General features: G+C 48.0%; 1 protein-coding gene across 3 annotated transcripts in view; it reads left to right on the top strand.

Moving 5' to 3' along the window:
* The window catches only part of NEK6 (NIMA related kinase 6), a 69,727-nt gene extending 57,739 nt beyond the window's left edge, over positions 1 to 11,988 (top strand). For all 3 annotated transcript variants that reach the window (XM_082327829.1, XM_082327828.1, XM_082327830.1), the window contains exons 9-10: positions 4,839 to 4,952; positions 8,913 to 11,988. In XM_082327829.1, the coding sequence (XP_082183955.1) occupies positions 4,839 to 4,952; positions 8,913 to 9,023 (225 nt within the window). In that variant the 3' untranslated portion in view covers positions 9,024 to 11,988. The remainder of the gene's footprint in view (positions 1 to 4,838; positions 4,953 to 8,912) is intronic.
* Positions 11,989 to 12,066: the final 78 nt, after the last annotated feature.

The raw sequence follows: 12,066 nt of genomic DNA, 5'->3' as shown, positions 1-12,066 counted from the left end.
TTATTGTTGGCGGAGTGGGAACGTGCCACGTGGTGTGCATCTTCAGAGAGAGAGCGGTGCTGGAAACCTGGTGAAACGAGTGGATAAACTCCTGCTAGCGGGACGCCAGCCGTCCTGGGGGCTCGACTCTAACAGCCCTTCGCTTCTTGCGTGTAAGACAGCAGCGCAGCTGGCCCGCGTGCCGTTATGGACTTTGATGTGGTCCAAAAAAATACTCTTGGGGGTGAAACACCCCACAACTATCCATCCCTTTTATCCTCCTACCGGTGTCCTCCAAAGGCTGTATTTCCACCGTGACGTAAAGGCTCTTCAGACAGCCTGCTCACAGCTGCCGACTCTCCTCCGTACTTGGCATGGCATAGAGTTTAATTAAGGAGAAAGATTTTATCTGGGTGTCTGGTGCAAATACCCCGTAAGTCGCCACGAGCAGTGTCAAGTCCCAGCATTGGCCTTACTGGTATCAGAGCAAATAGCCACTAGATCTGCTGAAGGGAAGATCCACTTTGGTGGTGGCACTGGAGCCCGACGTGGTTGTGTCACTGATTAATTGTTAAAATTCCATGGGATAGGAGGGAGAGAAAGGGTGTAAGGCACCCTGCTAAGTACTTGATCAAAAGTATTTGGAAAATTGTGAGCTTAAATTGACTGGTTTTGTGTCTATCCTCAAATTCTCATTACTGCCAGGAAAGAATTGAAGAGACTTTTAATAATTCCCGAAGCAGCAGCAGCGTACCATTGAAAAGCCAGTATTTTTTTTTATAAAGGATGGTTTTGCTTGTAATGCTTCTAATGAGATACTGAAAACTGGAATGGTGCAGTACAGCTGTATGTACCTGGGTCTGCTGGTGGCGTTTGAAAAGGAATTTGGGGACTCTTCTGTGGGAACAGAGGGAAGGAAGCCTGGGCTCCCAGTAATTCATTACGCTGCACAATTCCAGGTACACTTCATGTATTGGGCCTAAAGAGGAATTCTCAGTTTAAGGCTTTGCGGAGTCGAGGGCCTTGGCCCCGCCGTGGTGTGCGGGCTTGCCAAGTCTGTAACAGTCAGGGTCGCCCGAGCTGGACACCGCTCCGCGTCCGCTGCCGTCGCGTGCAGCTTCCCCGCCAGGCTGCTCCGAGTCATTGCTGGGCTGAGCTCTGCTGGAGGTGGGATTCCAGATTTATGCAGAGAGAAATATTTAGCGTTGTGCTAAGATATGTTTTTGTTGCAGGCAATATGGTCCCCTTATGGCACAGTAGTCTTGGTACTCCTTATATTTCAGGAAGCTGACTTAATTGCGCACTAAACACAATTCTCTGGTAGGAGTAGCAGTACTATAGTAACATGAGAAAGATTTGGCATGTGAAGCATTTTTAAATTTACTTCCTACGTAGGTAAGCCTTGACTTTGTGAGCAGGAGCTGTGAGATTTTGCAAATTCCAAGGAGGACTGGACAGTTACCAATTTTGTGTTCAGTAGATAAACAGCTACTTGACTTTTTAAACTTTTTAGAATTTGGAAAATGAAAAATCGAATTCATATGTCTTTGAAGGAGCTGTATTTTATCTTCACTAATTTCTTGTAACAAGAATGTTTTTCCATTTGGCTTAAAAGTAAGGAAGCGATGTTTGTTTGGTTATGAGTCACTTCTGATATTTCTCCAGATAGATTGTGTAGATAAGCTGCAGAGAGATTTAATGTACAAATTGCCTTCAGAGACGTGCGTGTCCACTGGAATCCACCTCGGGCACACTGAGGGCTTGGGGATGTGATGCCACATAGCACCACTTAACTTGGACATTGATAACCATACAGTGATTTTTATTAAATCTTATCAATACAGTAGGAACTGTCTTCATCCCTCACTTCCTGTAGATATCTGTCAGCAAGATAACTTGGAGGGGATAAAAATAAGTTGTTAATTCCCAGAATATAGCTACAAGCAATGACTTCAGCAGTTCTGGCAAGACGATCAATTTAAACACTAACAGTGATTCCTATATATATGTATTTTTTAACCAGTCATACTGCATGGTGGTCATTTTGAATGGAGATCCGGCTGTCCTGCAGTAATTGCCCTAATCCAGATGTCAGGAGCAAACCCCGATGCAGCATCGCAGACTGCTGTTAGTGAGGGCTTCGGAGCGCCTGTGGTCACGGACGCCGCGGACCTGGCTGTTGTAGTCACAGCGTCCGTGCCATCTCGTTCCATTTGAATTCCCTGCATTTACCACCCCAAAACCCCACGTTGTTTCCTTTTCGTTCCTCCTCTTTTGCACATGACGGCTTAACTAGACTTGGAAAGAAAAGTTCATGGGGATTGAAAAATGCCTTTCAACCTTACGGGCATTATCGATGTTTGTATTGAAATCTCGGAGACCTAGTTTAACCCTTGGTTGCCTTCTGTGCCTTCCCTAATGCGCCCATTAGTGTTTTTCTTGGAACAATCTTGCGTGCTGGGCTCTCCAGTTTTGTTTTAACTGATCGAGAGCAGTTTGCTATCAATCTCTAATTGGAGATTAGTGTCTCTTATTGGAGTCTGTAATTTTTTCCCACTGATTTGCCTGTTACTGTTACGACAGTAATGAGGTAACGGCGATACAACTTCACCTTTTGCCTCCCAAAAGGCCGCGAGCAGCGGGCTGTCGGGGCCCTCGCCCAGCCGGTGGGGCCGCCTTCACCAGCCTGTTGGGCGGCCTTCAGCCTCGCGTCTGGAAGGGTATGAGGAACCGCTTAGCATCGCTACGGGTGGTAGTGGTGAAACCACAGAGAGGTGAAAGCGCGCCCGTTCCCCAGCCTGCTGTTTTGGGCAGCTGTTAAAGGCGTAATTCCTCTTCTCACTCAGCCTGCAGCAAAGCCCAGTAAATGTCACTAGCACAGCACATATCTCAAGCTATGTTGCATGAAGCGTTGCAGACAGAAAACTGAAGAAGCCTGGAATTTTCTGAGATGTTTTTGGGAGCCGTGTACTCAGTTCATTGTCCTTCAGTGTAATTTGGGTACCTTCCTATGTTCTGTATTGCCACATATAAGCCTTGCTGGATATCTAATAAGTACCTCTGGAAGAGCTTCCTGAAAAATATTTTAGTCTGGTGGTACATCAGGAGATAGCCTTGGGGATTTGGCCAGAATATATCTTATTACTTCTCATAACGGCTCGGAACTCGTTGCAGCGGGTCTCTCGCCTCTGCGTGGCTGTGTTGCGCAAGGTGACCACGTCCTACTGCTGGAGGTCCTGCGCAAACGCAGCATCTCAAAACCCTGCCCTAATCAAAACTACTTGTCTGTCACCAAATCACTAATAATCCATCAATCTTGATTCCTAACTGCAGGATAATAGAGTGGAGGATCTAGTATTGACTTCTTTTAATTCTGCTGGGAGCTTGCTGTGTGTGTCAGCAGCAAGACAGCATCCTTCAGATGGCTTTCACAGCGCATGGTAATGAGCAAAAGACTAATAATCATCAAATAACCCCCTATTAAAGCCGTAGTGAGAAGCATCAACTTCAGCTGCCCTCAGTATGAAAAGCTTGCCGATTTGATGCGGCTTGTAGCGAAATGGTTTAAAAAGATCTAAACAGAGTGGCTAATATCCACAATTATCCAGCGGCGCTTCATTAGACGGCGGTACCGCCGTGCTGCGCGGGCCGCCTCTGACAGCCACGAGCAGCGCTTGAGTAGCACCCTGGGCTAACAAGCAGATGGGCCGGCACGGCCAGTGGCCACGGCTGGGGCTGCGGGGCTGGGCGCCCGCTCTGGGAAGGCGAGAGGGAAGGTGCTTAGCCCATTGTGTGTGCCTTTAGTAGTCACAACTTAGCCACGTTTCCGAAGTTCAAAAATGCCCGTGTTGCTATGGCTGCTTTTCTGAGGCCCTTCGCGCAGTGTTCCTTTCGACCTCCTGGTTGAGAACTTGCAGTGTAAATGGTTTGCCACGCACAAAGATGCAGTTTCCTTCCTGAGACTTAAGTATAATATAAACATATATTTGTAAGGGGTCTCCACGTGCCCTGGAAGGAATTCTTCCCCACCCAGAGCCTTCCGTCGTGCTCTCCGTGCTGCGTGAACGGCCTGTTCATCTCGGACGTCTGTCATGTTTTTGGAGATGCAATTACTGGATTCATAGAATTGAAAGAGGGAAAAGACCAGATTGATTAGGAAAAGTTTCAGTAGTTTGGTTCCCAAATCTGCCCGGGATACTCTTTTCTAAATAGCAGATTGCCGGCAGGAGGGGATGTTTGTTTTGAGGTCGTTTTGGTTTTTTTTTCAAAGGCTGACGTACATTGTTCATGCTTATAAGATTCTTCATATTCTAGGTAGCTAAATGTCCAAAACTAATCCATTTATTCTTTGTAGCAGTCTATTAAGAATCTACCAGTGGCAGAGAGCAAATGAACTGAATCTGGCGTGACTGAGGAAGATTGAAACCATGACACGTTACCAAGGACAGAAGAGCTTCTGCTTTTTAGAGAGATGATTGTGTTTGAGAGGTTTTCATAGTCATCTCTGAGCCAGGCGGTTTCTAACCGATTGCCCTAGAGTCTGAGCATCCTTGTTTGTTTGTTTGTTTGTTGTTTTTAAAAAAGTACTTTTTTCTGTGTGCCTGTAGAATGGCCTGTATACACCCAGCGTCCCGCATCCGAAACGTTTCGGGCAGAATCGCAGGCGGCGAGCCTGGCACCGGCCCTGCGGCGGCGCGCAGAGCTGTCGGCATCTCGGGGCAGCTTTGGCTGTGGACGGTCTCAGAGAGCAGCAGCATCGCTTGCTCACTGTCCAACAAAGTTGCTCTTGCAAATCAGCAGTACCGAGGGCTGTTAAATCCTCTGCGTTTCTGAAATATTGTCTATTTTTTTCTCTCCAGATGGCAGCTCTTCAGAGTCCTTTCTATGGAGATAAAATGAACCTGTTCTCTCTTTGCCAAAAAATAGAGCAATGTGACTACCCACCTCTTCCAGCTGAACATTATTCTGAAAAGGTAAATTGGGAGCTTTTTGCAGGGGGTGCGGTGGGGTGCAGTGAGCTCCTCCCCACCCGGGGAGAGGGGAGGCGGGAGGAGAAGCCCCCCGACATCCAGGGCAGAACAGGAGGTGGCCAGGGTGTCCGGGTACCTTCGGGGCTGGCTAAGGAATGTCGTCGTGATGTCGGAATATTGACAAGCTAAATTAAGACAGAAAAGAAGATTTCTCAGTGTGGGAAATATTTTGAAACTGGAAGTCTGTGACACTAGCAAAAAACAACGAACCGTGGGAAAGCCCTCTCCTTCGCTTCCTTTCCCTTGAAATAACATACCACGTAACAGCGCTTCAGGGTCTGTTTATGAACTCTTCAGTGTGTAACAAGGCGAGGAAAGGCTCTTTTTTAGAGAAAGGGGGAGCAAAGCTATTTAGTTTAATGCAATAAGCATCTATACAGCAGCCATGCAGGGGCTTTTTAAAGTCTGGGTTTTGTGCATGTGAAAGCGAGGGATCGAGAGCAGTAGCTGAACCAGAGTGTATTAAAAAAAAAAATAATTGTCACTGTGCGTGCTTGCTCAATGGTCGTAGAATCATGGAATCGTTAAGGTTGGAAAAGACCCTTAAGATCGAGTCCAACCATTAACCTATCACTGCCAAGTCCACCGCTAGTGTCACTTCAGCTGCAAACACGCGTGTTGTTTTTGTTCAGGGCCTTTTGAGACGGGTTTTTTATTTTTTTTTTTCCTCCTACCTAGACAATCCAGCTGTTTTTCCTTACCTCCTCATTCAGTTACAGTTGCCTTCTATTTGAAAGGAAATGGCTAATGTAATTTTAAATGTTCACCATATCCTTTGGGGGTTTTCTTTTGTTTTCTTCTACCTCAGAGTTCTGAGGAGCAAGGGGCAGGATGCAGGGGAAATACCGTACGCGGCCGGCAGCAGACGGTCTGGTCTCCACCCTGAGACGGACCCTGCACCACACGTTTTTACGTTTTGCTTAGTTTTTTTTTACTTGCTAAGTAACTCATGCAAAAAGATTATTTGAGAACTGTTCTGGAAAAGTGGATTTTTTAATTCCCCCCGCCCCCCCCCCCAGCTGCCGTAGCAGCGAATCCCGGCTCTGTGCGTTCACGTTTGCCATGCTGTTGCAGCATGCATTTCAGGATATGCCTGCTGGCAGCAGGAATTAGTGTTAGCTGACAGATGTGTTTCCTGTCTTTACAATTACTGTCTGTTTGCTTCCCTCTGGCAGTGCTAAAGAGTGTGCGTAGTGTAGTGATACAATCCGGGGTGAGAAGGATGGTTTGAAGCTCAGAGGCGCCAGGTCCCCGAGAACTAGGCTCCAGATGGTGTTCATACACTATTAACAGACTGCTTGACAAAGTCTGAGGAGGGCTGTGCCTTTGGCTGTAGCTCATCTCGCTGCAGTAGCTGCTGCTTCTGACTGAAACCGTGAAGAGCTGCAATTTTGTGAATATTGGAACATGACTCCACCATGACCAATGTGTGGTTCAGTACATGCTTCTAAAGATTGGATTTTCGGATGCTTTTGGAGGGGATAGCCAAAAGGGAAGGTGTGATGGTGTCTCCCAGCAGCCGGGCTAGACAAACCACGCAGGCAGGATCCTTTCTTCTGAAAGGCTGGGAAACGTAGAGGCAGCTGCCCGCAGCAGCAAGTTGCACCAGAATTTGTGCTTCCCGCGGCCGGTGGGCGGGTGGGTCTCTCGGTCTGGATGCACGCCTCTGCCTTCAAGAGCGAATGTCTCCGTTTCAGATTGAAAGGGCAGAGTCTTCACAACCGCTCTGATGTTGTCACTGCCGCAGGTTTGTGAGTGATGTGGGAAGGCGGTAAAGCCTTTGCATCCTCCCGCCCGGGGGCAGGGGTGAGGATGAGGCCGTGCCAAAGTTTTCAGTGATGCTCTGGAGCCACCGGCACGTCTTGCCTTCACCTCGGTAATGGGGTCTCAAAGCGAAGCTTCAGCTGCAGGCTGACTGCTGATCACATGAATATTTTAGTTGCAGCGTTGTTTTAGATGAACAAGGCAGAGCATTTATTGAAGAATGCCTGCTTTAATGGTGCTCCCTTTCCGTGATGTTCCTCTTCTCTGTAGCCTTTTGTGGCTAACCAGTCCAAATCCTCCTGTGACCAACGGGCGTGCTGCTCTTAGCCAGAGGAGGAGGAGCTGGGACTCCAGCCAGGATTAGTTTTCTATATCGGGAACAAATTTGCTAGTAATTGGAGATACTGGTTGGTGGCACTTATCAAGGCTCGGTCCGCCAGTTCCTTGTAGGTGATGGTGAAATGCCTGGGCTGCCCTGGCCATCGATAGAGGACCAAACTTCCCAGGCTGTGCCCAGTGCTGCACGTGCATGGGAGCACGGCTGCTGGCTGGACAAACGGTACTGATAGCACAGGCTCTGCTCAGCTTCCGCAGCGTTCTAGTTTGTTTGTGGGCGTTCTGTGGTGGTCGGTCTGGGGAGGGCTGAGGTACGTGTTACATCTGCGGGGTCTCGGCTGCGATGAAGGCAGCACCCCCCTGCGCTCAGATGAATTAAGTCGCTGTAACCGTTGTGGGAGAATGAGCCAGGCCCAGGCAGTGGAGTTGAGTTTACTCTGAGAGTTGGGATCGCTCTGTGTGCCCCCACAAAAGGACAGGCAGGGTGGTCAGCAGGAACTGCATCGCGCCCTGTCCTTCCCGCCTGTGCTGCCTGCGTGCCCCTGCCTCCACCCTGCCTGCGCGTCGGCCGCGTGCCGCCCTGCAGGAATCCCCGCCGAAACGTGCATCGGGCCCAGCGACGACTTGAAGCACGGGGCCTTGCTCCATCCGAGCTGCAAACCTCACCGGGTTCATTCAGCAATGCAGCTGAAGCCGTGCGCTTGATAGCTGTATGGTCATGCTTTTAATTACCATTAAAATAATTGGCACTGTGGCTACTGGGAGGATGTGAGAAGATCAGAGGCTCAAGGCTGTTTCTCCCGGTGCCTCGGGGGTACGAACAGCTTTCAGTGTCTGTATAATTAAAAGCTACAATCTTTCATGTGCACAATAAAGAGAGTTGGGAGGTGGGGAGACTTCAGCCCTTCTGCATTTTATTTATTAAACATAATCAATGACCAGTCTCTCCTCTTCACAGAGGAAACGCTGGTGTTGACAGCCGTGCTCCAGTATCTTAAGATACACAAGTGCTGTTCAGGCTTCTTGTGTGCAAAGCCTTGAACTGGCTTGTGACCCGGCGCTGGGCGGGGAGCGCAGTTGCACAGGAGAGCTCTGTTCAGGACACGTTCTTAAACCCATCCCTCTACTTGCCCCTTTCCTCGGAGTCCGCTTTCGCTGGCAAGGCCATCCCCGCCTGTCGGCTCCGGCACATTCCTGGTAGCGATCTCATTTTTCCTTCCTTCCTTCACCCCCCCCCCGATCGTGCCCCTGTGCCCCCCTCTGCCCCGCGCTGCTTCCCCGGCCCTCGCTGCGCTCTGCGGGGTCCCCCCTGCTTCAGCCTCCTGCTGACCGCGAGCTGCTGGTCGTCTGCTGGTCCTGGTCACCTGCTCTCGTTCTCTGAAGTGAGCCAAAAATGCCCCAGGAAAAAAGATTTTAATTAAAAAAAAAAAAAAAAGGCTTCGAAAGGCCCAGTGTCAGGAGTAGCAGATGAGAGGTGGTGGTTGCACTCTCTAGAGCCACACCAAGCCACCGAGCAGGGGACCCTTAGGTACGCACACGCTACCAGCGCGCTTAAGTGACTGCGTAGAATCCCCCGGGCTGTGCGGAAGGGGTCGGTCTTCAGTGCGGAAAGTTTGGTGGGAAAGGTTCCTCCTGGTCCTTTTGTAGCGTGGGGGACGCGGGGCGGGATGGGAACGTCTGCGTAAGAGGGGCTCCCAGGTCCTGTCCTGGACCCCGGTGGTCGGACACCCGTTCCCGCAGCCTTTTCCAGTACGAAATCGGCCGATGCGTTCACATTTGCCTGCCTCTTCTCCTGTCTTTCAGCTGCGGGAGCTGGTCAGCATGTGCATATACCCAGATCCAGATCAAAGACCCGACATTGGTTACGTGCACCAAATAGCAAAACAAATGCATGTTTGGACCTCCAGCACATGAACCATCTGCGGACGCTCTCCAGAAGCCAGCACAGCTCAGTCTTACTTGAATTTTTTTCTCAGATGAAACCGCCTGGTGCCCAGTCACCCAGTGAGAGGGTTGAGCGCTCGTAGCGAGATGCTCCATTATTTCTGCAGGTTATTTGACAAGGACTCTTACAAGGTGGTCATGCTTTAACGTGAAGATTCTGTGAGGTATTGCAAGTGATTTTTTTTTTTTTTTTAAGGCCAATAACATGTTACAGACGTAGATCATTTAAGGGTCCTTTCTTAAAACTGTCGTGTGTAATCTAGGATAGATATTAACCAGGGTGTCCGAGCATTTGACGCACCCCTTCTATCTTAACTGTAATGTGAAATATTGAAATAATTCCTTCAGTGAAATCACTTTATACTAATGTAAAATTACAGTAGATTTTGTGTAATTTGTATAACTGCTACTTCGCCTCTTCTGCAAATGGTTAATAGCAAATTCAGTTTTTACTTCGTATATTTTAAAGCAGCCATTTATGTGTTTTTATTAATTCCCTCCCCTTCAGACTTAGGAACTGGGAAGGGCTGGGGGGTGGGAAGCACATTTGTTTCAAGGTTTCTTTTTTTTTAATTGAAAATTTAGAGTGAGTATTTTGCTGATGCATTTCTCTGTTCACTTGGCTCCAGCCAATGCCAGGAGGTAAGCGTGTACCTGGGGAAAAAAGAAAACCGTGCCAACCCGACCCGAAACAAGCATTGCTTCTCTTTAAACTCCTTTGGCATGATTCTTTTTAGACTACAGGTTCTTGTTAAAAACCAGTGTTTATCTAAGCCAGCTAGATTTTGGTGAAGATACTTTCACACGGTCGGTAGTACCTTAGGTACTACAGGGAAAAGAAGTTAAGCAAAGCAGTGTTTTAAACACTTTGAAAATTTTTAAAAAGAAGTAAAATGCTTTGTGTATCTAATTCTACATGAGGATCAGCCCCCGTCTATTTAACTGTGAAAGCTAATTTACAGAATGTGAATTTTTATAAAATCTCAACCTGATTTGAAGGAGTCATCTTCTTTAACTACATGAAAATTTTCAACCAACTAAATTCATTCATTGAATCAATGATTTGTTTCATTACTGTCGCTGAAAACTCTTCACTGCTTTAGGAACAAACGTGGATTCACGTTCAAGTGTTTCCATTTCAGTTGCCCGTTCAGAGGAGCGGGGCTGCAGGCGGGGTTCGGGAGGGCGACGGCGGGGAGGCTCCTCAGCCTGCGCTGTCGCGGCGCTGCTTCCCCGCGTGACGGTGGCTCATGCCAAAGTGTAGATTCCTGTGTGACAGTTCAAATGCAGCCTGTGCCTGTTTGGTTTTTTCTTAAGAAAAGCGTACAATCCTTAATTTTTTGGAAATAAGATTAGGGTTAGAGGGTTCCGTACATATATATGCTTTTAGTGGATTTTTTTTTTAACCTAATTTGCTCTACTTAAAGGAAAACTGCAGTGCCATCGTCAACTACTTCCCATCAAATTTCGAAATGCTTATATAGGGTAGCGAAGAAAAGCTATTATTGCTGTGAATAATGTTGGTATCAGTAATGCAAGGTGCCATTTTATTGAGTCTTCTCAGCAGAACGCTGAGCCTGCTGCTCTCACGAGAGTCGGGCAGTTCAGATCGGGGTGAGACGGCAGCGGAGGCCCCAGATCGCTCCCCCACTCCCCTGCGAACTTGTTTAATTTATGCCCAGCTGCTTTAGCAATTCGCAGCCTCACGACGGACGGCCGTCGCTTCTGCACTGCAGCTCTCCTTTAAGGCCCGGTGGCAGCTATGCGTTGGGAGGGATGGTTGTGCTGCGCCTCTCGCTGCAACACAGAAAAGGATCCCTGGCTCCGGGGAGCCCAGCTTCGACTTGAGCGTCTCGAGAAGCCCGGTCACTTTCTTGCTACATAGAATTTATTAGTGCTTATAAGTAAATGTATTTCAAAAGGTAATTTTTTGCAATTGTGCATTTTTAGATAAATAAAAAAATGATTTACAAAATAAACACCTTTGTTTAAAAAAAAAAAAAAAAAAAGTCCAGTATTAAGGGAAAAGTAAAGGGAGAAAAAAAAAAACCAAACCCCTGGAAACAGGCCTAAATCTGTGCGAAACTGTTCCTTACGGCCATCAGAAAACGGACAACTGACTGCGGGAGCTGCCTCAGCTGTCCGGATGGGAACCGTGCCTGCGAGACTTCGCCCTCTGCGCTGCGGCACATCTACAGCTGGTTTGGTGGCTGTGTTGCAGGATGGTACAGGGGCCTGGTACCAGTTAACCTTTCGATGCTACACCTTCCCCAGTGACTAAATGAGAAGGTAATTCGGCAGCTGGAGTTTCAGCTAGCTTTTCTTGTTTCTTTTTCTTTTTTTTTTTTTTTTTTTAAATAAGGATTATGTGGTACTATATGAACAGTTTCTCTCGAATTGTACGAGCTCAAGATTTTAGCACAAGAAAGGTCCAAGTGGAAGCTTGCAGAAAAATTCAGGCAAGTAACAAGACCATTAGCCTTTGATTTAGGCTGTCTCCAGTCATGTAATTTAGAAATGAAAACGCATGTACCAGTGCAGAGGCTGGATCTACTCTGCATCCTGCCTCTGTCTACAAAAACCAGGGAAGAATAAATATTAACATGTCATGATAACAGTATTATTTCCCTGCAGTAATGTAAGTAGAAGCAGCCCGCTGCAGGTCAAGGTCAGCAGCTCAGAACCTCCCCTGCTCACTATTCTCATACCGTTTCTTGATCTGGTACGTATCTGTCAAGAAAAGAACAGGATGTCAAATTAAAACCTGTCCAATTGGGCTTACGCAGAGCAGTTTTACCCTTGCTGTTCTGGTCCTAGGGTGAAGGAACAGAGCAGCTGCTGTCGCGGTGGGTTTCTGCCCCACGGGACAGTACGACGCTTGGAGCCGCTCCGGGAGCCTGGCTCGCTCTCAGCTTAGTGCAGAGCTTTTAGGGTCGAGTCCAACTTACTGCACAGCCACACCACTAAAGAGCGGGTAAGGCGCTGCAGTTCTGTGCTGCCTGAGCCTCCCGTT

This window comes from Platalea leucorodia (assembly GCF_965183815.1).
Source record: "Platalea leucorodia genome assembly, chromosome: 15".
NCBI lineage: Eukaryota > Metazoa > Chordata > Aves > Pelecaniformes > Threskiornithidae > Platalea > Platalea leucorodia.
Note: the sequence above shows the minus strand (reverse complement) of the source record. Positions and strands in the feature narration are given on the sequence as shown.